At 51.6% G+C, this 24,352-nt stretch overlaps 11 protein-coding genes across 11 annotated transcripts; 7 read left to right on the forward strand and 4 right to left on the reverse strand.

Annotated features, from left to right (window-relative positions):
* Nucleotides 1-1,096: 1,096 nt before the first annotated feature.
* On the forward strand, nucleotides 1,097-2,398 carry gldB (putative glycerol dehydrogenase (GldB); the record flags this gene model as incomplete). The annotated part of the gene is made up of 2 exons (XM_041685525.1): nucleotides 1,097-1,768; nucleotides 1,829-2,398. The coding sequence occupies 2 exons, from the start codon at nucleotides 1,097-1,099 to the stop codon at nucleotides 2,396-2,398; spliced, it is 1,242 nt and encodes a 413-aa protein (XP_041539601.1).
* Nucleotides 2,399-5,452: 3,054 nt separating this feature from the next.
* On the reverse strand, nucleotides 5,453-7,791 carry AKAW2_20776A (uncharacterized protein; the record flags this gene model as incomplete). The annotated part of the gene is made up of 3 exons (XM_041685526.1): nucleotides 5,453-7,116; nucleotides 7,177-7,553; nucleotides 7,745-7,791. 3 exons carry the CDS (start codon nucleotides 7,789-7,791, stop codon nucleotides 5,453-5,455), a joined length of 2,088 nt encoding a protein of 695 aa, XP_041539602.1.
* A 397-nt stretch (nucleotides 7,792-8,188) lies between these two features.
* Nucleotides 8,189-9,785, reverse strand: AKAW2_20777A (uncharacterized protein; the record flags this gene model as incomplete). The annotated part of the gene is made up of 3 exons (XM_041685527.1): nucleotides 8,189-9,309; nucleotides 9,379-9,686; nucleotides 9,745-9,785. The coding sequence occupies 3 exons, from the start codon at nucleotides 9,783-9,785 to the stop codon at nucleotides 8,189-8,191; spliced, it is 1,470 nt and encodes a 489-aa protein (XP_041539603.1).
* A 270-nt stretch (nucleotides 9,786-10,055) lies between these two features.
* AKAW2_20778S (putative formin binding protein) lies at nucleotides 10,056-10,991 on the forward strand (the record flags this gene model as incomplete). The annotated part of the gene is made up of 2 exons (XM_041685528.1): nucleotides 10,056-10,079; nucleotides 10,131-10,991. 2 exons carry the CDS (start codon nucleotides 10,056-10,058, stop codon nucleotides 10,989-10,991), a joined length of 885 nt encoding a protein of 294 aa, XP_041539604.1.
* Nucleotides 10,992-12,122: 1,131 nt separating this feature from the next.
* Nucleotides 12,123-12,404, forward strand: AKAW2_20779S (uncharacterized protein; the record flags this gene model as incomplete). The annotated part of the gene is made up of 1 exon (XM_041685529.1): nucleotides 12,123-12,404. One exon carries the CDS (start codon nucleotides 12,123-12,125, stop codon nucleotides 12,402-12,404), a length of 282 nt encoding a protein of 93 aa, XP_041539605.1.
* Nucleotides 12,405-12,681: 277 nt separating this feature from the next.
* Nucleotides 12,682-15,435, forward strand: AKAW2_20780S (putative C6 finger domain protein; the record flags this gene model as incomplete). The annotated part of the gene is made up of 3 exons (XM_041685530.1): nucleotides 12,682-13,764; nucleotides 14,120-14,522; nucleotides 14,573-15,435. 3 exons carry the CDS (start codon nucleotides 12,682-12,684, stop codon nucleotides 15,433-15,435), a joined length of 2,349 nt encoding a protein of 782 aa, XP_041539606.1.
* A 518-nt stretch (nucleotides 15,436-15,953) lies between these two features.
* AKAW2_20781A (D-mandelate dehydrogenase-like dehydrogenase) lies at nucleotides 15,954-17,322 on the reverse strand (the record flags this gene model as incomplete). Its single annotated transcript, XM_041685531.1, has 5 exons — nucleotides 15,954-16,052; nucleotides 16,120-16,359; nucleotides 16,439-16,851; nucleotides 16,927-17,141; nucleotides 17,270-17,322. The coding sequence occupies 5 exons, from the start codon at nucleotides 17,320-17,322 to the stop codon at nucleotides 15,954-15,956; spliced, it is 1,020 nt and encodes a 339-aa protein (XP_041539607.1).
* A 476-nt stretch (nucleotides 17,323-17,798) lies between these two features.
* Nucleotides 17,799-19,964, reverse strand: AKAW2_20782A (putative cell cycle control protein (Cwf19); the record flags this gene model as incomplete). Its single annotated transcript, XM_041685532.1, has 2 exons — nucleotides 17,799-18,626; nucleotides 18,675-19,964. 2 exons carry the CDS (start codon nucleotides 19,962-19,964, stop codon nucleotides 17,799-17,801), a joined length of 2,118 nt encoding a protein of 705 aa, XP_041539608.1.
* Nucleotides 19,965-20,229: 265 nt separating this feature from the next.
* AKAW2_20783S (putative ATP binding protein) lies at nucleotides 20,230-21,484 on the forward strand (the record flags this gene model as incomplete). Its single annotated transcript, XM_041685533.1, has 2 exons — nucleotides 20,230-20,272; nucleotides 20,331-21,484. 2 exons carry the CDS (start codon nucleotides 20,230-20,232, stop codon nucleotides 21,482-21,484), a joined length of 1,197 nt encoding a protein of 398 aa, XP_041539609.1.
* A 676-nt stretch (nucleotides 21,485-22,160) lies between these two features.
* Nucleotides 22,161-22,815, forward strand: AKAW2_20784S (uncharacterized protein; the record flags this gene model as incomplete). The annotated part of the gene is made up of 3 exons (XM_041685535.1): nucleotides 22,161-22,166; nucleotides 22,231-22,348; nucleotides 22,409-22,815. 3 exons carry the CDS (start codon nucleotides 22,161-22,163, stop codon nucleotides 22,813-22,815), a joined length of 531 nt encoding a protein of 176 aa, XP_041539610.1.
* Nucleotides 22,816-23,756: 941 nt separating this feature from the next.
* On the forward strand, nucleotides 23,757-23,993 carry AKAW2_20785S (uncharacterized protein; the record flags this gene model as incomplete). Its single annotated transcript, XM_041685536.1, has 1 exon — nucleotides 23,757-23,993. The coding sequence occupies one exon, from the start codon at nucleotides 23,757-23,759 to the stop codon at nucleotides 23,991-23,993; it is 237 nt and encodes a 78-aa protein (XP_041539611.1).
* Nucleotides 23,994-24,352: the final 359 nt, after the last annotated feature.

A 24,352-nucleotide genomic window follows, 5' to 3' on the forward strand; every position in this document is an offset into this window, starting at 1 on the left:
ATTGGGAGGGGCGTATCATCATCCCTAGGAATTCTCGTCGTCATTATTTACGGGGAGATGATTAGCTGCGACATTTCGTAGTTTCGCTGGAGGGGAGCGGAGCCAACAATGGCAGCTTGATGGATGTAGTTTAGTCTAGTAAGTAACTGGTCTTACAATAAAAGAAAGTCCACTACTTTTTTTTCTGGGCAGGTTGTAGGTGGAGCTCTGCTGTAATCTTTCAAGACTGTGACCGCTGGACCCTGGCTGGTGGTAATTTATGACATGTTCAATACTACGACATACACACAGCACACACACACACGCATAGCAAATGCCAATGCCAATTACCATGCAGGTATTCAAGTTACTACTCCTTTCGGAACAGTTTCGGGGCGGGGAGTTCTGAGGCATTAAACAGACACACACATACACACACCACACATAAAAGTCCCACTCTTCACACCACTTTCACTGCCGGCGCAGCATCGTGGCTGCAGATGGCAGCCTGAACTTGCCCACCGTGGCGGGGCGGGAGGGCTACTGGGGAGTGGCATCACCGGATTCTGTGAGACATTATTGGCCAGGCTGGAAATTTGTTCGCAGGACGAACCACTCAAGAAGGAAGAAGCTGCTGCAAGTTGAGTGGACAGGAGGGGGTGCCAGCGGGACTCTGTGGGACAATGATTGGTCGCTACGGGCATTCCACTCACGAACGAGCCACAGATCGCTGGAGCCGATGACGATCGAGCGGGCGGCGGCGGGTCAAACGCTCGCGCCGTTTCGAAACCAATACATCCAATGATGTCATGGGCTCCATGTCTCTCCTTTTTTTGGTAATTGCAATTTCCCCGTCTGGTTTGGGAAATGAGAAATTCAAAATGAATTAATCGGATCCAGAAAAAAGTGGGCTTTCTTTCCTCAGGCCAAAAACCAAAACGTGTCCATGCCGTCATGGAAGCTTCACAGGGAAATTTGTCCAGGAGCTCCCCCAAGCTCGAGCTTGGAAAAGAAAATTATCGAACACCAAGGTCAAGCATGGATGGTTCTTTTCCAAGATAGCTTGGTGAAGTAAAAAGTACAAGTGTACATACCGCAAACTGAAAAGTCAAAGAAAATGACCCTGCATAATATAATTAGTAGCAGCAATAGCATCATACCCCTCATCAACACACCCCCCTCCACCCCACTTGCTGTTCTTGCCTGTAAAGTTGCCTTCTCAACGAAAGCCCCTCCTCGCCCATACCACCAAGTGACTTCTTCCCCTCCCACCCGCTATTTGTACTCATCCCTCGGCTTCTCTGCCTCTTCTTCCTCTTCAACTATACCAATTATACCCAATTCCTTCTTTTCCCCATCACTTCGATACCCTTACACAACCATGTCTTCCGGACAGTCCTTCACTCTTAGCAACGGCGTCAAGATCCCCGGCGTCGGTTTCGGTACCTTCGCCAACGAGGGTGCCACTGGTGAGACCTACAAGGCCGTCACCTGTGCTCTCAACACCGGATACCGTCACCTCGACTGTGCCTGGTACTACCTGAACGAGGGTGAGGTTGGTGATGCCGTCAAGGACTTCCTCGCTGCCAACCCCTCCGTCAAGCGTGAGGACATCTTCATCTGCACCAAGGTCTGGAACCACCTCCACCGCCCCGAGGATGTGCAGTGGTCCATTGAGAGCTCCCTCAAGAAGCTCAAGGTCGACTACATTGACCTCTTCCTCGTTCACTGGCCCATTGCTGCCGAGAAGGAGACTCAGGAGAAGCCCAAGATCGGCCCTGATGGAAAGGTATGTCTATTTCCCCCATAATTCTAGCATCACAGCAGAGCTGACTTGAAACTCCTGTAGTACGTGATCCTCAAGGATCTCACTGAGAACCCCGAGCCCACCTGGAGGGCCATGGAGAAGATTTACAAGGAGGGCAAGGCCAAGGCGATCGGTGTCTCCAACTGGACCATCGAGGGTCTGGAGAAGCTCCTCAAGTACGCCGAGGTCAAGCCTCACGTCAACCAGATCGAGATCCACCCCTTCCTGCCCAACCAGGAGCTCGTTGACTACTGCTTCAAGCACGAAATCCTGCCCGAGGCCTACTCTCCCCTGGGCTCCCAGAACCAGGTCCCCACGACGGGTGAGAAGGTCAGCGAGAACCAGACGCTGAACGACATCGCCAAGAAGGGCGGCTACACTCTGGCGCAGGTGCTCATCGCCTGGGGTCTGCGTCGTGGCTACGTTGTGCTCCCCAAGAGCTCCAACCCCGCCCGTATCGAGTCCAACTTCAAGAGCATCCAGCTCACGGATGAGGAGTACGAGGCCGTCAACAAGGTGGCCGAGGGTCGTCACTTCCGCTTCGTCAACATGAAGGACACCTTTGGCTACGACGTGTGGCCCGAGGAGACCGCCAAGAACCTGTCCGCTTAGATGATGATAGAAAGCGATTTGTGATTTATGCAGGCCATAAACCAGTAAAATTGGACCGAATGAGCTTATGAGTGGATGGACGAATTGAGATGAAATGTGTATCTAGCAATCAAAGCAAAAACAGATTACACCACAATACAATACGTATAGAAAGCAATCCATGTATTTCACTTTCCATTCCCCTTTTTCCCCTAGAATACAAAATAGACAAAACAATTAAAAAAGGACCATCATAAAAAATAATAATTTAATAATAGGAAACCACCTATCCGCCAATCCCAGCCATCAGATTGTCGCTCCCACCAACAGTTCGCAAATGAAACCTCAACCCATTCATGCATGCATGCATGTGCTTGCCAGCCGAATCACATTTAGCAAAAGACTAAGTGGCTTGATGGAGACGGGAGAAACGGGACTAATCCTAGCTAGTAAGTTAGGTTACTTACTCGGAGCGTCGGAGGACTGTCCTCCATGCGTTGACGGGACTAGTGCGCAATGACGTCAGAGCAATTCCCTCCATTCCTCCCTTTTAACATCCAACAACACAAAAAATATCTAAGACACTTTAACTACGAAACAATGAAGATAGCATCTGAAAGAAGAAGAAAAAAATAATAAGAATATTATGTGGCAAAACCTTCAATAACGGGTAATCTAGAACCTTCATCGACCACACCATTAACATAATTTACATATATACTGACTACTAATCCTTGTATTAATTTTCTTTATTGCATGGCAATGGCTTTCCATCATATCATGATGTAGCGTACCTGGAACCAAAACAATTAACACAAAGGAGAGGGGGACCGGTACTCTAACCGAAGCAGGCTAGTCATGGGCTCGTGTCGGAGAATCTCGGAATATAGGTAGTACCCGGGTTCCTCCTCGGTGGGCAAATGTGGAAGAAGCCCTAAAACACCGAATGGCTGAATCGGGTAAGGGGGCTTGCGTGTTAGTAGTTAGTACTGTTTGGGGGAGTGGGGAGGGGAGCCTGGAGGGGGGTTGGTTGTGATGGTGCCCTAGCCCTAGTACTTGGTATTCAATTATTTTATCTGGTTGATGTGATGCTACGTACTACGGAGTAAGTAGTAGTCTAGTACGTAGAGAGGGGTAAGAAACCCGGTACTTACTACTAGGATTTGTCCAGTCGGGATAGAGGATTGATGGAGTTATGGATACTGTGTACGGAGTACATTTATCGGGATTGAATGTGATACGGTGGATTGGATGGTATACCAGGAGTAGTACTATCTGCGTGTGTATGTTTTGAGGGATTATTTATGTTGGATGGATGGATGGATAATGGTCCACTTGGTATGTTTCTGAATACGGAGTATAACCTCCATCTCAGTATCTTCGCTACCTACTTACTTATCTTGTCGGTAGAAAGATATTATTCGCCTACAGGAGTAGTAGAGGAGTAGCAGTATCTACCATTTACACAGGTTACGGCTGGTTGGTTGATTGGTTGGTACTGGTGCCTGGATCCTTCCAGGATCAATCAATCAATCACTCAATCAATCAGACAAACATATCTCAAATTCGGATCCATCAACCCTGCCACATACACCGAAGTACTTACTTACTAAACTACAAAATATCCAAGTACCTATCTTAGTTACTTACTCCATAATAAGTAGTCCGAATCTACCCGCGATATGCGCCCTGAAATAGGGAACTTCAGCGAAAAGCTAATTGCATCCTGGGCTGAACTTTGTTTGTTCTTTTCTGGCTTTGGATCTGCGTGGGATTTGCGCTTCGTTAGTTCTTAGTACTAGCTGTGTGGTATATGGAGTGGATGTAGTAAAAGTAGACTATGTACTTATTTAGTAGGTGGGATGGGGGATAAGATGTGGGGTAATTTTTTGAGATTTGAGGGATTAATGAGAGAGGAAGGGAGGGTGAGGAATTGGGGTACGTAGTTAGTGTGGTTTAATTGGAGATGTGGTGATTGAGGGGAGGTATTGTGTACTACTACTTCAGTTAGTTCGTGGTAGTAGTGTGATGGGTGATCGTCGACATGTGTTTGCTGTGCCAAAGTTTATTGAACTTGCAGTTGATGATGATGATGATGGTAGTCAAAGCTCAGTATACATTTTGAATGAGGGTGTGGTTGTATAGTCTCTCCGCATTAGTATGATCGCAACGGCTAAGGGAATAGATATTTTCCATTAGGTTAGGATGGAATACTATACCAAAACGAGTAGTTTGAATACTAATTAAATTGCACGGGGTATCTACAACCATATATTGTAATTGTAGTCCATGCGGATATGATAGTATATATTCATTACACTTTCCTATAGCTTACTACTTAGTACTACTACTTAGGACTAAGTGGTAGTAAGTAATGACCCTCTCTCTACGTACAACCCAGCCTCTAGTCCCTACTACTGCTATTACGGAGTGTATCTAGTACGTAGTACTAGTAGCATCATCCTCAGCAACAAAATATATATCAACACCACATCCAGAATAGTAACTCACCGGCACCACCCTCCATCAACTTCAATACTAATTCCCACTGCACCAACCTGCAACCCAGCTACTAACTGTATAGTATGTACAATGCAGGGCGGGAAACCTTATCCCCCAACGCAGACGTTATATCATCGTGCAGAGACATGCAGAAATCCATCATGTATGAGGAAATATAAGGTGTGTGTGGGTGTGAGTAGTCTATAGCTTGGATACATATCCATGGAGTACCAGGGAACTGCACCTCCGCGGTGCATACTATCAGCTGTAAGGATGTGAGGGTGCTGTGCAGTGTAGATCTGAATGTGATGGTGGAACAGCAAGGCTGAGGGAGGTCCATGTGTTGCAATTCTTGCTTTTAGGTTGTATCGGAAATATACAGGATAGTTACCTACTATTGATACCTATCCTGCGATTGTATGAGAGTAAACGATCATCCTCATATTAACGTAGTAATTCAATTCTGCAAGTGCCATCAGACCAAACGCCTTCCCTATCGGTTCCCCCGTATGTACACTATCCCGAAACGCCAAATAACCGAGAAAGCAAACGAGGATATCAACAATATCATATTCACGCGCGCGGACGCATCTTCCGAGGCACTGGCGTCGACCCAGCGTTGATCTTCAGCAGGTTGGTCTTCGCGCTACTGCTGCGGAGTGATGTCTTGATGCTGTCGCTTGCAGGCTTCGACGGCGTCGCCGGGACCCGCCTCGGCGACTTGGGGGTCAGCTTCTTGCGCTGCTCGGCCGTGCTCGCGCTGTTGTCGCTGCTGGGCGACGACAAAGAGGACAGAGAAACATTGCTGACGGCTGTTGCAGCCGTCGAGTCGGCTTTGGGTGCTCCGGGACCCAGCCGGCGCACGCGCCGCGTCCGAGGCGTTGCAGTAGCGGGTGCAGTAGCCGCTGCATCGGCGCGATCCTCCCCACCACTCTTCTGCGCCACTTGAGACCGCGTTGTTCGGCTACTGGCTGCCTTTCTTTTCTCGGGGCTTTTGCCCTTGCTTCCGCGGCTCGCAACGTCATGCTCGTCGCCCTTTGCTGCCTCTGATCCGTCGTCGAACTGCACCAGTTCCTCGTCGTTCCACGACACATGCTTCTTTGCCGTTTTGTGTGGTCGCTCCGAGACGTCTCCCGTCGTCTCGCTATCTGTGCAAGGGGCGGTGTCGGCCTTCTTCCCAGATGCTGGCGACTTGCGTGTGAGACCCTGCAAAACGAACTTCGGTGCCTGTGCATTGCCCTTATTCAGTCGCGTGTTTCGCCGTGTCGTAAGGGCCAGCTCCTGGGCCTCGGTGCGCTGCAAGAAGACGAATTCTGTGCCCTTGGCACGGCGGAGTGACAGTGTGTTGCGTACTGCAGCCGCAGCAGTAATGGTCGTCAACAGGTTGGAAGAGCGAACGGTGCGAGGTCGAGTGCTGCGTCGAGGACTAGATGGCTGCGGACTGGCCTCATCTTTCTCCTTTGTAGGCGACAGCTGAGGCTTCTGCGGTGAGGGCGAGTTGGTATCAAGGTCCTCCAACGCGCGGCGCGCCGGTGTGGGAGACGCAACAATAACCGGCACCTCCGGTTCAGGCTCAGTCTTTTCGGTCTCCTGCTCCTGCTCCTGAGCGACCATAGCGGCTTTGGCCTCGCGCTTAGCTTTGGCCTTGGACAAGAAGTTGTTGAGCAACTCAGTATCTTCTCCGTCCAATGAGCTTCGGAGTGCCGACCGAACGAGCGTTGACTCCTGCGCACTCGTTAATTCCTGCACTGGTGCAGCGACCGTAGCCGCGGCCGGTTCGTCTAGAGTTTCTACGTCGACAGGTACAGTCGGCTCTCCGTCGGTGTGCTCTTCACCGATCATCGTAGAAACCGTGTCTTCATCATGGCCATCATCCTGCGGAGTCGTAGGTTCGTCTTCAATTGCGTCGGACAGATGCACAGTTGGCTGTTCGACGTCCTCGCGGGTTCTTAAGTCTGGAGTGCCGAACACCATGCCACCAACCACTAGCGGCGACAGGCCATGTAGCGAGCGGCTATAGGCTGCGTCGGACGCCAATTTAGTGGGGGTTTCCGGGATCAGACTGGGGGATTCGTCCATATCGGCAGGGTTCTCCGCGAGCTCTTCCTCCAACGTCGACGTGGGCACTTCCTGGTCGTCCTTCACATCGTCACACGACTCTTCTGGTTGTAGGCTGTCGTTTTCAACCGGCTCATCGGGGATGTCGACAAAGTCACTGTAGATTAGGGGAAGTTTGCCTGGGGTCGTTAGTCCATCCGACTGGATAATGTCTTGAAGGACCAGGAGGATAAACTCACGTCGCCGTCCATTAACCTCGGACTCCCACTGTGTTTCCAAGAACGAGCGCCCGCGCACACTATCCTCCAAGGCGTCCGCTTCCAGAGCGAAACACCTGCGCTTGACACCGCGGCGGAGGCCGGGGTTCCGCGACGTGTTGATCTCCAAATGTAGGTCGTCATCGACGGTATGACGCTCTGCCGCAATCAATTGCTGCAGAGCTTTCATGCTGTTGAACGAAGTGCGAAAGCGCTTCCAGACCTTACGCGACTTGCCGCGGGCGCGGAATGCGGTTGATGGTTTGCGTTCCCAGGGACGGGGGGCGGCTCTGGTAGCTTTGACGGGGGTAAATCTGAATCGGTCCTCCTGAGAGAAGGTGGTTCGTAGATGTGGAGGGCTGCAGAGAGAGTAAGATGTTAGTGAGGGGAAAACAAGGCGTCGATCACGGCTGAATGATGTTTATCGGAGAACTGTCGATGGTAGGAGAAAAGGGGGGCCGCAACATGGCGGTGGCGCAACAGATCTCCCACATTGAGTTCCAAACAGACAGCGGACATTTAGGCCGCCCAAAGAGAAGGATGGACTCACCATGCCTGGAATGTGTCGGAAGGACAGACGAAGTCCGCCATCTTCATGGTGAATCCGCGGCGGAATGTGTGTTTCGGCGCTGACGTCAAACGAGATCGGGAAGGAGGGACTTGAAGCCGGTAGATGGTGAATTTGTAGATTATAACGAGATAATTTACCGGGCTTCGCTGAGATAAAAGGATGATACCGAATAGCGATACTGAGTAACACGGGAATATCCCAACGCGAGCAGGATGATGGAGGAGAGTGAAGTGGATTTGCTGTTGTTGGTCCGGCCGCCGTTTGTTCCCGTTGCCCTGCCAACCATCAGAGTTGTAGGGAGGATTACCCTCATCTCCGCTATCTGCAGACTACCATCATCTTATTTGAGCCTTCGGAACACTGATGATTGGCTAGCATATTAGACTCCATACACTTGATTCTACTTAATGATACTTAGCTCAGCTACCCATCTATCGAAGTCTTATATATCCAGGGCAGGATTCTCCACCGGACTGCCCGCCGATACTTCTCCCAGTCTTCGCCATACTTTGCCGCACACATAGCATCGTCTCTACGTTCCCGGTGCATCAACAAGATTGCAAAGTACAGCACGTAGAAGTAGGTGAAGATTATTCCCCAGCCTTGTGCTTTTCCCTGGACGACCTTGCGCCCGTCTATCATCTGGAAGCTCTGAGAGGCCGCCACAATGCTCCCTGCCGGGTAGATGAGATACCCTGCCATGCCCGTGGGCAGACTGAAGGGCAGTGCTTGTAGCCAATCCCCAAAGTAGTTGATGTGGCGTGACATTCCCCACCATCCAGCTGTGAGTAGTCTAGTTCCCCGCTTGGTTTGAATGTACGACAGGCCTGCCACACTCGGATCGTTGGGGTGCGTGCGGAACATGTGCTTCTGATCGTTGGCGGCCCGGAAAATATACAGTCCCAGGGCAAAGACGGCGCTCACAGCTGCGATGTTCAACCACCCCAGCTGCAGCGGATAGACAGACAAATAACGACATTGTGTTGAGTATAGGAAGGGCACCCAGACGAGATCGCCAAAGGAGAGCATAAACCCCATGCCATCAGTGGTGATATCCATCATAGTCAGAAGCCCTAACTCATTATAATGGCTATTGAGCACGTAGAACCCCTGAAAGAAGGTGATCAATAGAATGCTGTCGGAGACATAGCCAAAATTGCGATATTGTTTGGCGACAAAGGCAAGATCAAGCAGTATCCAACCAGTCAAGCCAGGATACATCTCGCACCAAGTCTTAATGTCGATCTCCCCAAAGAGTGGAAGAGTGACGCGGGGGTTCAACTCCCGGCCAATGTAGAAATCGTAGATGATATTGCCTGTCCTCCCACCAGCCGCTAGTTCGCGAAGATCCTTATTAGGGTAATTGGTGCCCACGCTGAAGCTGCTGATATAGAGGTAGGTGGCGAGGGCAAATGATATCAACACATTGGCCGTCAAGATTTGCACATAGTGATCCACGATATACGTCCACACGGGAAATTCGGCGCCTTGCAAGTATGTGCCGATTGCGCAAGCAGCGAAAACGGCAACGCTGGTCGAGAATGCTGTTGAGGATTGTCAGCGCAGTTCAACCGATGCACATGACAGCCTGGGACATGGATGTATATAATTACCATTCATGCGGTACTCGAGGGGACGACCGTGATGGACTAGTTTAGTGCCATGAACCTTCTGCGCCGGGAGGAGTCTCCAGAGAAGTAAAACAAAGACATAGTATGCCAGCACTGCAACGGTCACTTTCCAGTCGAAGAGTGCCCAAATCCCACCTTCAGGCCACCCGGTCTCCGCGGCCCATTTCTCCCAAGTGAAAGTGCGAGGGCTCAACAGCGAAGGTACAGGACAGCCCGATACATCGTTACAGCCAAAGGCAAAGAAAGTCAGGAGTAGAGGTAGGCCAATGGTGATGGCAGTGGCTCCTAGGCTACCGGTAATTCGTCAATATATCAAGGCCAAAAGGTCCGGGTTAGGCTTGTGCTTACGGTCCACCAAATTCGTACTCAACCACCGTAGAGGAAGCCATCACAACAAGTAATTTATCGCCAGAAAGGCGTAATTGGATGCTAAACAAATCAATGTTGTCGAATATATTATTTCTAAACTAGAGACCTGAAGGTCTCTTTGAGTCTTTATAGTCTCACAGAGTACAGGGCAGGCGACAACTAAATTCCCCTTTGGGACTAGCGGCACCGGGTCGGGAACGCAGCGAGCAGCGTGATATCATCTTGGCAACCGGCAGTCCATCCATCTTCCGGCCGATTACAGAAAGAATTCAGACAAGTGGTCCACAACCATGGCGGAGTATTGGAAATCAGCGGTAGGCAGAAGCTTTCCCATCTCCCGTGTCTCAGCACTGACTTCGACATAGCCCAAGTTTTGGTGCAAGCAATGCAAGATCTTCATTCGCGATACCGCCTTCGAAAAGTCTCAACATGAGGCTACGGCCAAACATCAGGGTAATCTGAAGCGCTTCCTTCGCGACATCCATCGGAACAATGAACAACAACAGCGCGAAGCACAAAGAGCGAAGAATGAGGTTGAGCGACTGCGCCAGACCGTGGCCGGACCTGCGGGTGGGAAAGACGGGGATGCTGCGCCCTGGAAACGTGCGCCCGCACCGGCGCCCAAACCTCAGGAGCGACCTGTTTCTTTGGAAGAAAGAAAACGACAAATGGCACAACTAGCAGAGATGGGTATTGCTATTCCGGAAGAATACCGCAGTGAGATGGCTTTGGCCGGAGAGTGGCAAACGCTGTCGGAGAAAGTTGTACAACCTTCGGAGGAATCAAAGGCCAGCCAGTCATTAGGGGTACGCAAACGAAAGCATGAAGAGCGTGACGAGGAGGAGGAAGAGGCAAAACAAGAAGCTGAACGATTCGTCAGTAAGGGCTGGGGCTCCCGGACCCGAGTCTATCCCGGCGCCCAAGAGGACACTGATCTTGATGCTCTTTTGGAGTCTACGAAAGATATCAAAAAGGGTAAACCTTCAACTCCTGCTGAGTCGGCGCCGGAGCCGGAGCCTGAGAATGCACCGGAAACCGTTAAGGGCCAGTTCATGCCGGTCAAGTCAGAAGGAGATGCAGCAGCTCCTGAGACTGGTGAGCCGTCTCAGGTCAAGCAGGAGAGTGAGACTGCCCCCTCGGCTCCTGCGACAAAAGAGGAGCCGGAAGACGCTCCAGCTGCGGGGGTCGTTTTCAAGAAGCGCAAGGCCAAGGTCATGAGAAAGTAACGGCACCCATCACGGCCAGCATTTTACGGAAATACGTGGAGCTGTTACGTGTTGGCGGTTCTCATCATTACTCCAGTGCAATATTGACGATGCATTACCGTCAGCGAAATCAAACTTGTTGATCGCATCTGCCAGGCGGCTGGGGTCTAGCAAACATTGCTGAAGAAGGACGGATGGTAATGCGATTACGATGACAAGTCTTGATCGTGTTTAAGAAATCCGAAGCCGAGCGGCATACAGATGACTTAATCTGGCATTTACAGAATTACAAATGTGGAACCTGAAGCTGAATATCAAGAACGGCTGGTCCGAGTTGTGCACAGACCGGTGGCAGATGCTGGACTGCTTCCATGGGGATACATGCAGCCATCAACCAAGCTGGTCTACAAGAATGATATGATATCGACATCATACAAAGAGAGACGACACTGTCAGATAGACACAAGTAGAACGGCGGGTTCATATATCATAGGGAACGTATTCAGAGACCAGCTGAGATTTAGCCAAGGCTTCTAGCTGGGATGATGATGATGAAGATAGTTGAGACTATAAGGTCATATAGTGTTCCATTAATATTATCAATTAGTATAATCTCACACAGCTTCTAAATTGAATCTAAATGAGTGTTGTTGTTAATAGATGCGTGCAGCCATTCATGGTTGTCGGGTTGAGTTGCCACTGGCTGGTTCCTTTTTTTTTTTCTCTGCCGATGGAAATTTGGCGCAAAACTGGCAAGCGTTGGCAAAAGTCCGGGGGAGAAAAGAGAGTCTTCAAGCGGGCCCGAAGCTCTTCTCTCTTTCTTTCTCTTTTGCGGGCGCAACAACAATTTTAATCGCAATCCCAGCTCCAACCCCCACCCCTAATGCGGAGACTGTCTGGTGCCGAATTGCGTGTTTTGGTGCTATAGTCATTCGGCTCGCTTCTTTTCGCTTATCTGGCCCAGTGCATGGTAAGTTAACGAGAGCTTCTTTCCCATTTGCCTGCCCCGATCTGCCTGCCTCCCGAAACGCGCCCGCCCAACTCCGCTGCCTTCCCTTCTCCAGTCGGGGATTTGGCCGCTCGCACAAGAGTCGACGCTCGCAGAAAAGAAAAGAAGGTCCGGGATGGCCGTTGGATGTTACGAGATGGCAAATGTCTGTGGTGGTTGCGCCGTTGAAGTGCCACGTTTGGGCGACATGGAGGGAATTCCCTGACGGTCGCATTCAACGTCACCTGGGTTCCGATACCAGCACTGCCCTCGGATCTGCAAACTTCGAGAAAGACCATCCTGCAGACTGCTCCGTTGAGTTTCTGGCCATCGACTCGAGAGTCGTGGCCTATGAAAGTCCTCCGATGCGCGGTCAAGCCGTGGAGCATCAACAGCAGCTCACTCCGTCGCGACCATGCGCAAACCCAGACGCCGGAACCCGTTGACTGTCCCTTACATTCACAGCCAGATACCACTTCGGGCGGCAGTTGCGGTGCTTTTGAGGGTGCATGGAATTTCTGGGCCGAGGTCTGGTCACTAACACGCCTGTCTTCCAGACTAGAGAAAATAGCACCTCGCGATCGTTGCACCCCTGCAAGTTCTTTCAGCCGCAGAGTTCTACGTGTCCTCGACAAGTCCTCATCTCACTGTTGGTTTGATCCTATTCAACATTCATTTACCCAGTGTTCTCGAGCTCCCAAGTGAATATACTTCACCATTGAGATGGCCGACACTACAGAGCCGACGAACACGTCGGGCGAGCCGCCTAACCCGGCTCCTGAATCGACCGAATTACCACCTGTTGAGACCACGCAGTCGACAACGACAGACCATTCCCTTCCACCGATAGACACATCTCTGCCTCCGATCGATTCTACTATGCCGGCAATGGACGATCACCTACCAAACCTTGATCATTCGCTGCCTCCGATCGATGCGACAATACCCTCCTTGCCGCCCATTGACACCTCACTGCCACCACTGGACACCACACTGCCGGCTGCAGATGGGCATTTGCCGGGCGGAGAGCCTGACTTTTCTTTTCCTGACACCAAGTCGTTGACCAACGAAGGTCATGTGTCGGAGCCTACGCATTCAGGGCCAGGAACATCCAGCTTTGATTTTACCGAGCAATCCGGACAGTCATCTACGCCTGCTCCTACGTATCAGTCTCCTGTGAATGGCACCCCGCTGCAACAGCCAGCCCAGCAACAGTCGCAACCACTGCAGCAACAACATCAGCAGCAGCCAGGGCAGCAGCAGCAGCAGACGACGCCAGGTCACACCCCCCAACCGCAGCAGCCATATCATCAGCAATATGCGCAGCCACCGCAGCATTCACATTCACCCTCCCATCAGTCTACGCCTGCGCCACAACATACACCGTCGCAGCAGCCGCAGCAATATACGCCGGGGCAGCCACAGCCGCATCAGTATCAGCAGCAGCAACAGCAGCCGCAACAAGGATCGGACATGTACCACAACCATCAGAGCCATTCCCCCTCAATGAATGCGCCTTCGATGCAGCCCATGGATCATCATGCCATTTCGGGACAATCGTCGCAGATCCCCCAGGCACCTATTGGCTCACCGATGCCATCCAATATGCCTCCGATGCCGTCAGTGGGCCAGTACATGACCGGATACCCTACCAATGTCGGGCAAATGGGCATGAATGCAAACGCGCAGATGCGCTATCAGCTACCGGGAGATCCCAACAAGCTGTTGTCGGGCGGACGGCATAAGAAGGAGGTGAAACGTCGGACGAAGACGGGGTGTCTCACCTGTCGTAAGCGAAGAATCAAGGTACGTACCAGCAGAATATGACAGAAGAAAATTCGACCCCTCAGCAATAATTGCGATGGGATTGGAGGGAGAGAAAGGGGGATGCAGTTGAGTTTAGAAAGGCACAGAGAGGCGGGGAGAGGAAGGAATGGCGGAGGGGGCGGGCCTTTCGCTTGTGCAGCAGCAACCCCGCCGGTCGCTTGTTGTTGTTTGCGCCCACTCGCCTATCGCTGTGCTCCCCGCCTGCCTGCGCTGCCTTTTTTCGCTGCCATCCCTCAACCTCCTTCCTCGTGCTTATTCTTTTGTTTTATTACTTCCCAAGCTCTAGCAGACCACTCTCTGTCGGCTGAGTTTTGCCACTGACCGTTATTTTTAGTGTGACGAAGGGCATCCTGTCTGCCGCAACTGTGTCAAGAGCAAGCGTGAATGCTTAGGTTACGACCCCGTGTTTAAGCAGCAACCCACGCCTTCCGCCATTCAGCCTGCTCCCAATCCTCATCCTTCCTTGGTGGTCAATCCTCAGGATCCCTCCACTTCATATCCCGCTGCGCCTCCGGGTTACATGCCAGCTGCCTCCCAACCGTTTGCCCCGTCTGAGTCGCCTGCCCCGCCGAGTGAACGCTACGATTACGGCACTGCAATTGACCCATCGCTGGACGTGAACAACAATAACAACATGGCCAGCATTCAGCATGCCGTGGAAGGAGGTCTGCAGCCGACGGTCAATCCCGCCATGACAAGCACCAGCGCTACCCCGTCAGAGCCGACCAACGTCAGATGTAAGCTTCATCCAAGAGTGTTTTGCGGTACGTCTGTTAACTGTGAGCAGTAAAACAAGTTCAGATCAGCGACCTTCTCGCACTACGCGGCATTCCACCCCCTCCCCCTCACCCGATTACGTCCCTCCCGCCAAACCGTCTGGAAGAAATTCAGGCGGTCTTCCTGGCGACATACGCCCCCGCCATTGACAAGTTCTTCGAGACTCGGTGGTTCCAGGAGAAGGCATTGACACATCTTTTGGCCAACGCGCAGCTCATGGCTGAGTACTCTGCGTTGATCGATGCGTTCAATGATCCCAACCTGGGCGATCCCAATGTGCTGGCGCGGTTGGAGAGCTTCGAAGCGTCGGTCGTCTGGAGCTCCATGACTTTGTGTCGCCATGTGATGAATGTCTCCACGGGAACTCAACCAGAATTCGATCTTTTGGCTGCTGCCAAGCGGTTGGATGTCATTGAGTCGATGATCACGGGAGAACACCTGGACTCGAACCCGCTGGCGCAGTTTCCAACCCGGGAACCAGCGGCCAACCCTCCTTTGTTGCCCGATCAGCTGACGCAGCGGTCGTTGGATTTCTGGAGCTCGATCGGACACTTCTTGACGCTGCACGATAACGAAGCGAGCTCGGCCAAGGAGATCGATGACACGCTCGCACGGTGCCGTACCTTGCTGGATACCTTTGAGAACCGTGACGTGATCTACTCGATTGCCATTGCCCGGCATCTGGGCCAGCGGTGGGCAGACTTCCCGCGCAGCTTCCCGCAACCAATTACGACGAACGAGAAGGACGCGGGGGCGAAGCTGTACGTGGCGCAGAAGTTCCTGGAGCAGGAAGCGGGCGGCAAAGGCACCACCCAGGTGATCAAGCGCATATGCGGCATGGTGGTTCGGTCCTGGATTGTCTCGCGGGAGTAGATCCGAGCCGGCTGGCATGCACTGACGATATCTATTTGCGACCTGTAATATGAAAAAGCGATTGGCGACTACCTTTGATGATGTTTAACTAGATTTTCCTTTCTCTTTACTTTGCTTTGCTCATTCAATGTTGCCAGCTTATTGTTCACATTTTCCCCCACTCTGGCCCAGATTGGATGGAACCGGTTGGTGGGCCATGCTTCTCTCTCTCCCGGACTGCGGACATACGGGGAAGCCGTCGCATCACGACTCCGGAGTTGATTCGCTTCAGTTTCGCTGCAGCTGGATGGCAGTTATCATGGCGTTATTACGGCTGCATTGCTGATAAGGTGGTGGTTTACATTCTTGTCGATTATCTATCTATATCATGGCTCAATTCGCTTGCTTGAATGGGGATGCCCTGACAAGCCGCGAGACTTTTTTTGCAGAAGAATGAATAATGAACATCTTGTATATATGTACCTGCGACTTGCACCCTCTATCGTAGTCTAATGCATGTACCGTGTACAATATGGTATTCATAGATCCGCCTGCTCTGGGATGGGACTCTTCAACTTGCCCGTCTCCAGCGCCATGCGGACATTCTCAATCGCCCACTCCTCCATGCCAGTTTGCGTCTGTAGCCATAGCATTAGTACTGAGATAGATCACCACGATCATGATAGAGAGTAATGGGACACCTACCTCAACAGTCCAAGTACCCATATGCGGCACCAACAAGACATTCGGATTGCGGACCAAACCCGGATGCACCGTCGGCTCCTCCTCAAAGACATCCAGTCCAGCCGAATACACCTTCCCACTATCAAGCGCCTGCACGAGCGCCTCCTCATCCATAACAGCACCGCGCGCAGTATTGACAACCACGACACCATCCTTCATCTTGGCGAACTCGGCCGTGCTGATAATATGGCGGGTATGTTTCTATCCATCTGTCAGCACATACCCCCAACCCAAACCACTCAAAAGGCCACAAAAAAAAGTGTGTATGAAGGATACTCACATTCAATGGCAAATTCAAACTAACCACATCACTCTCCGCCAACAACTCATCAAAACTCACATACCTCGCCCCATCCGCCAACTCCTCACTCAGCTTCCTCCGATTATGATAAATCACCTGCATCCCAAACGCCTCCGCCTTCTTCTTCAAATTTCTCCCGATCCCACCCATCCCCAGAATCCCTAGCACCTTACCCTGCGGATCATGTCCCAGTCGCGGCGCAGGCTGGCCCCGCCACTTGCCCTCGCGGAGGGCGTGCATGCCCGCGTTGAAGTTCCGCAGCGCTCCGATGATCAGGAACATGTTTACGTCGGCGGTGGCGTCGTCCACGGCTGTGGGGACGTTGGAGATCCGAATGGGTGTTGGGGATCGTGCGCTGCATGCGTGCGGGTCGATTTGGTCGTAGCCGGCTCCTGCATTTAGAATCATTCTTTAGTATATCTGTTTTTTAAGTAGTGGATTTGTATGTTAAGGAGAGGTGAGCATACCGCAATGAGCCAGATAAACCAACGACTTAGGCAACGCATTGACGAGTTCCTCGTCAACCAGACCGGTGATTTTCACGCTGTCGAAGGTGCGGTATGCGGCGATGACGCCGTCCAGGGCGCCGGATTGGCATTCTTGGATGAATTCGGTGCGGTTCGTGGCTGTTGGGCGGATTAGGTCGGCGATGTCGGAGAGAGAGGACCAGGTTTTGTGGGCGCTGTTAGAGATTATTCTTGTTAGTATGTGGTGGTGGTGGGTTGGTTGGTTGTTTGGAGGGGTAGTGTTTGGGTGCGGGGATGATGATGATGTGATTGATGGGTAGTGATGGAGGGTGTGTAGACGTACTGGATGATGTCTCCGAGGAGAAGGACTTTGGGTTTGGGATCGCTGGAGCCCATTGTTTTTTTATTTGTGTAACTGATTGATTATGGGTTTTCGTTAGGGAGTAGAGGGGAGGAAGGTAAGTGAGAGAAGTATTGGAGAGAGGTAAATGTCGTGGGGGTTGCCGAAGATAGATCCTCGGGCGGTTATATACCGAGTGGGGGTGGGACTCCACGAGGAGATTACTATTTGGGGAACGGGAATTGGCTTACAGTGTTTGGAGTACTGAGAGAAGAGGACTGCGAGTAAATGCCAGATAGGAAAGAAGGAATTAGAGAAAAATGGAAGGATAACAGTCTATACAGAACAGAGATAGGGAAATAAACCCCCACGGCCCCGCTCCCGTTATCGAGTTGACACTTCGGCTTCATCTCCGGTTGGTGCGATGTAGAGTATATAGAGACATCAATGGCTATAGTTAAGGACGACTGAGTGAGTCATACGAAGCGCCCTCATTATACAGACTAACTAAGTAAACTAACTCCACCAGAGTTTAGGGTGCGCCCTCCACCAACACGCGCGTCCAGTCGAACTTCCTCCATCGCTTCTGAAAGCCAGCCACCCGCCGATCTCCACCGCGATGCCAGCGTCCCTGCCGCTTAATCACATCCGGCGCCAGATCCAGCATTCCTCCGATGACTTCTCGGGCGAAAAGATCCCCCCGAGGCCAGCGGTTCTCATCCTCCACCACATGGCCCAGTCCGCCGTCTAGCTCAAACCATACATGGAAGTAGGGCATTTCCCGCGCAATCGACCGCCGGAAGGCACTCCGTCCCATACCTTGCTTGGACTTGGCTAGGGTGTCGATCAGCTTGCGGTGCTGGGACCACTCTGCGTCCGAGGAGAGGATGGCCTCCTTGAAGAAGGCCGGAGATGTCTCTCCGAGACTGTAGGGCAGAGGGACCACTTCCATGGCTGCGTGTCGCTTGCGATGGGGCTGAGCGGCGTTCTCGTAGAAGATCACGTCGCGACCCTGGTCATGATACATGCGGGTTAGACTCTTCATGAAGTTTCGGATTTCTTCCCATTCATCGTCATCGCACTCGAGTAGGTTCGTGCGGTGCTGGATGGGAACAATGGTGGCACAGCCCTCGTTGAGCTCGGGCTCCGTGGGAAGAGTGAGGAATACCCGCGTTGCTAATGCCACTACGGGTGCAACGGGCGGCGTATTCGTGTCCTCGTGGTGGCAGAGAGGACAGTTGTCGAGGATGCGGTTCATCTTTTGCAGCTCGTTGATGGTGATGTTCTTGATGTCGATCTCGGATCGGTGCACACGTTTGGCCAGCTTGGAGGCATTGTCGTCCATGTATTCCAGGTCATTCTGGCTACGTTAGCATGGTATTCGTGAGTATTTTGGTAATGTACTCACCTCAAATTTCGAGTCTTTGGCAATTCGCTCCGCCATCCGTCGACCGTCGCCTCCAAATTGCCCCCGGGTGCGACGCTCTTCCTGAACCATGTCCTCAATTGTCATTTCGTCGTTTTCCTCTACCTTGCCACGTTCACGGCCGCGCCGGTTTTCAACCGCCTTCACTTCGTTCCTAGTGCCAGCCAGCATCCGGTTCTCCATGACGCCCAGAACCACCACATCGGATTCTTTCCGGTTTGACATGGCAGCTGCGGCTGCATTATAGCGCTCCTCGAGCTCGGCTGCATCTGGCGCGCGCTTGAGCTTGGCTTTCATCATTTGAGCCTTCAATCGGTTGAGAGCCGTCAGATCCAGATGTTGTGTCGTGTTTGGCGGTGGCACAGTTTCCATTGTCTTGCCTTGGCCCTGGGCATCAAGTTCCTTGCCTGGACTGCGGAGATTATCATGGGGATCGCGGTGGACGTCCTCCTCCAGCTTTCTCTCCTGGAAGAGTTCACCCGTAGGCTTCTCCTTGCCCACGTAACCTTCACCGTACCGTTCGCGGCGGTCCAGTTCTGCTTCTTCCTCCCGTGCATCATCAAATGATCGTAGGTCCCCGAACCGGTTCATGGCGACCTCCTCGACCGATTTGCCAGTCTCCTCTGCCTCCCGATAGACGGCCTTGAGCCTAGTCATTCTCCACTGAGCACCCTCATCACCAAACGTATAGTCCACCTCATGCTGCGCTGGTTGTTCTTCAATCTCCTCCAGCACTTTGCCCTCCTTCAAATCGTGTAAATGGGTGTTGAGCTCCTTGCCGTGGATTTTCAGCTCAAAGTCCGCCTGCAGCATCTTCGGCTTTGGTTCCTCTTCCAAACGCGTCGTATTGCGTCGCTGAACGTAGTCGACATCAAGTCCATCCGGCTGCATCCAGGCATCTCTCTTCATGCGCGTAGGCTCTTCCTGTACGACTTCCTCCACCGGGGCAGGCGCGTCCGTCTCATCTCTGCTGTCGCGGTGTCGGCGCTTGTGTGCATGATCACGATCATCTCCATGGTCGGTCGAGTGGCGCGATCGCTTATGACGATGTCCGTCGTCCTCGCTACGCCGCGAATCCCGGCGTCTCTCATGATCGCGCTCTCTCGACCTGGATGAGCGGTGACGGCGGTGGTGGTGTCTGCGCTCTCGGCTGCGGTCACGGTCACGGTCACGATCACGGTCGCGGTGATGGCGATGCCGACTCCTGTCGCTCTTCTCACGTCTGTGTTCCTGCTCCTCCGCTAGCGATTTTTCGAAATCCTCGAGTGTCATTGTGATGGTTGAGCTGCTGAGGAAAGAGAAATGAGGAAGAAGCGAAGAAAAGGCTGCGGACGGAATGACGTCTGGGCGGTCCAGACTCCACCGGAGCCGATCTCTCCATCCCCGCGACGCAACATTTTCCTTTTTCTTCGGCTCCCCGCTTCACTTGTTCGCCCTCAACACCATCCTATCCGGACTTGTCTGAAGCTTTTAGCTTGTCGAGCTTCACATAAACCACTGTTGAGCTTGATAGCTTTGCCGTTATAAATATTTCATCATGGCGCAATCACCGGTGGCCGTCGTCTGCGTCGGCATGGCAGGTATGCCGATACTGCTCTCCCATCTCAATTTCATCTTCTGACGAGCTCTCTTACCTAGGCTCCGGAAAGACGACTTTCATGCAGAGAATCAACTCGCATCTCCACTCGAAGAAGAAGGTTCCCTACGTGCTGAACCTGGACCCCGCCGTCTACTCCGTTCCCTTTGAGAGCAACATTGACATCCGCGACTCCATCAACTACAGAGAAGTTATGAAGCAGTACAACCTCGGCCCCAACGGCGGCATTCTCACCTCCCTCAACTTGTTCGCTACGAAGGTCGACCAGATCATCGCCCTGTTGGAGAAGCGCACCGCTCCGAACCCGAGCAACCCCTCCGCCAAGCCCATTGAGCACATCCTCGTCGACACTCCGGGACAGATCGAGGTGTTCGTATGGAGCGCATCTGGAAGCATTCTCCTCGAGACCCTGGCATCTTCCTTCCCTACCGTCATCGCCTATGTCATTGATACCCCCCGCACCAGCTCCACCAGCACATTCATGAGCAACATGCTCTACGCCTGCAGTATCTTGTACAAGACCAAGCTGCCGATGATTCTTGTCTTCAACAAGACCGACGTGCAGGATGCCGAGTTTGCCAAGGAATGGATGTCCGACTTCGATGCGTTCCAGCAAGCGCTGCGGGAAGAAGAAGAGTCGGGTGCGTTTGGTGCAGAGGGTGGAGCCGGTGGCTTCGGCGCTGGAAGTGGATACATGGGATCGCTACTGAACAGCATGAGCTTGATGCTGGAGGAGTTTTACCGTCACTTGAACGTCGTTGGTGTGAGTTCCATGACGGGTGATGGTATTGATGAGTTTTTCGCTGCCGTGGAAGAGAAGCGCCAGGAGTTCGAGCGTGACTACAAGCCGGAGCTGGAGCGCAAGAAGAAGGAACGCGAGGAGACCAAGGCTGCCCAACGGGAGTTGGAGCTGGGCAAGCTGATGAAGGATATGAGCGTCTCCAGCTCTAGTCGTCAGCGCAAGGACGAAGCCGAGACCGTCAGTGAAGCGGAAGAAGAGGCAGAAGATGCGGCTGGCCAGGGAGGGTTCGACGACGATGACGATTCCGATGAAGATGGATATGGCGGTGCTCCCCCAGCGGGTAACGATGAGGGACTCTCACAGCGGTACAAGGATGCGCTGGCAGATCAGAGCGCTCCTTCGGACGCGGATCACAGTTTCGCCAGATACCTGCGCAAGAGTAACATTAACTAGGAAGGAAATGATCTCGCGGGACATGCATTTTGACTCTACATATATCGGTGTACGAAGGCGTTGATATTGGCTTATCATCATGAATAAATGATTAGAATTTAATTCAAAAGCATACTCTTCGACTGACCAGTTCTCAGTGGAGTTCGTAGATGGCAAAGTCCATAGTTAGATGTGACTGATAATCATTCCAAATCCATCTAACTAATATAAATTCCAATTCCAGGCCAATAGGCTCAAAGACAGTCTAGTGACGTGGAACTGCATATATCATCGCAGATTAAGTAGCCTTAAGATCTTGGCTCTACCGTTGCGGAACGGGACACCAACATTGTTCACGAGACCAGTCAGTCAGAACACCATCACACAGCCAACACTTTCAATCCATTCCACATCGCAATAATCCCTGCATTCATTCAAACCCGGATTGAATAACAAAGCAACGGTGCCTGGATTGCTGCGCTGGATGAGTCAGCCGTAGATCTGCCAACTGGGAATGAATGACATCATGGGCGCTTGAGCTAGCAATGACCTCACGAGCTCTACCTTATAAGACAGGTATCGCTCGGCAGTTCTCAGCTAGTTCTCCAATTGTTGGTTCCTTTACTCAATTTCAATTTTAACGTTACTACTACAATCCATCACGAACCACAGTTAGAACCATATCAGATCTACAACCATGGACGTAAGCTAAACCACCCCCCTACAAACCCCCCAACCACTTCACAGGCTAACGCCATGAATAAAAGGTATTCTACGCCTACACTTACTCAACAGCGGGCTGGCTCTCCCTCCAGAGCGTCGCCCTAATCGCCGTGCCCGAAATGATGACCACAATGCTGGAACAAGAAAGCAGACAGCCATCCTGTACCTCCCCTCCCCTTCACCTATCACCACTCCCAGTAACCCAAACTAACATCATCACAGCAATTGAAACCTACCTCTCTCGCTGCCTGGGCATGAGCCTCCTCACAATCGCCATCCTAACCGTCATGCTGACCGGCTCCATCCCTCTCACGGCGTCCATCACCGACCCCGTCACAACCGACGACTCTGATCCCAAGGCGCCCTACGCGGTTCCGACGATGCAAGTGACCACTATCTTCCACTTTATTTCGGCCGGGTATGCGTACGCCTGGTTCGCGGACAAGGGCCAATTGGCGTTTGGGGTCGGGATGGTGGTGTCCGGGGCGCTTGCTTCGTTGGGAATCTGGTGTGCGCTTTTCGCCAGCAGTAATGGGAAGATTAGTCGGAAGACCGGGGCGGATAAGAGGACCACGGGGTTTCCCTTCAAGAATAGGGAGGCGGAGAAGAAGCATGGGAAGGGGTTGTAAGGGTTTTTGATGTGGGTTGGTTGGTTACGGATGGTGTTATTAGGTGGTGTTGATGGTGATTTTGATGGTTGGAGATGCGGTTAGAGATGGGGAGATATTACTGTATGCATTAACTGCATAGTGCTGACATTGCACAAAATGAACAAAGATAATTTTGATATGTGATTGATTTATCAGCTGTGCAGGTCAAGAGTCTTTTATCAGTAGTCATCTGGTGAGGTAGGTAGGTAGGTAGCCTTGGCTTGACGCTGAGCCAAGCACTTAACACAATAAAAGTAGGGACACGTACATACCCCGAATCCTCCTCACCAACCAAATCCCGAACCTCAGATACGTCTAACAAAGTCCGCATCCTATCAACGGGGCATTCCAGCTCTGATATACCCTCCAGAGTTATAATATTGTTCACGCTAAACCCAATCCGCATGAGAATTAGAAGCATATGATTGGCACACTCGCTAATGACATCATAGGGGCCATACGTTATACCCGTTTTGAGATGGTGCGATATCTATACCTCAGAATAGATCTTTCGATAGGGCATGTTTTCACGGTGAGAATTAGAGAAATTGGGCGATGGGAGGGTATAAAGAGGTGAGCAGGAGAGATAGGGATGGATGGAGAGAAGCAGGGTTTTATTCTTTCGTCCTTCAACTATTGTCCTTCTTTCTCTGCCTATTCAGTGTGCAGTCGCTCGTTACGTTCATACTTTTCTATCTATATCGCTACTACTACTTCTATACCTCTAAGAGGGTTATACTACAATTGAAATACTTTCGTATTCATTAAACTACGACTATACATACTGCTACAGAACAGTGTGTCTCCCACGCACTCACCCTAAACACTGGCAATCTCTAACCATCACCTCTAACAGTTCCCACTACTATCTGCCTCGTGCACCACCACCTCTCTCTCTCCCACACAAGAATTCAATCATAATGGTCTACATCGCCAAAGAAGCCATTATCTTCTTCGTCATCCTCGGATGCGTGGTAGTCTCTGTCTTCGGCTACTCTATCCATTACCTTGCGACTAATGGGTTCTACGGTGAGGAGAGGGACCTCGACTTTCCTCCAGAGCAGAGGATATACATGCGCCAGTTACGACTAAGGGATTTGCATTGGATGGCGAGAGATAATGGGATCAGAATTGCGAGTAATACGTCGCCGGTGTAGGGCTTATGGTCTGGTCTTTCCTTTCTCGGGTTATGGTTATGTGTGATGGGACATTGATGGAGTTTTATGATTAGGGTTAGGATTATACTTGTTGCTTGTTTGGTTTGTATTGGGTTTTGGAATATAAATGCATGTTTGTTATTAGGTTACAACCGGTATCTTGTTTCTAGCATACTGTTCATGAATGCCTTAAGATTTATCACTTAGATTCTCATCGTGTGTTTGTCCATGCGCACATCAGATACTATTAATCATCTCATTTCGACTCCATATACGGCGCTGGTTCTAGGTGATTATTCCGAGTATTCCATCTAGTAATTGTGAGGCCATTGACACCACATAAGTAAATACGGTCTGCT

The sequence above is a fragment of the Aspergillus luchuensis genome, chromosome 2, assembly GCF_016861625.1.
Source record: "Aspergillus luchuensis IFO 4308 DNA, chromosome 2, nearly complete sequence".
Classification (NCBI taxonomy): Eukaryota; Fungi; Ascomycota; class Eurotiomycetes; order Eurotiales; family Aspergillaceae; genus Aspergillus; species Aspergillus luchuensis.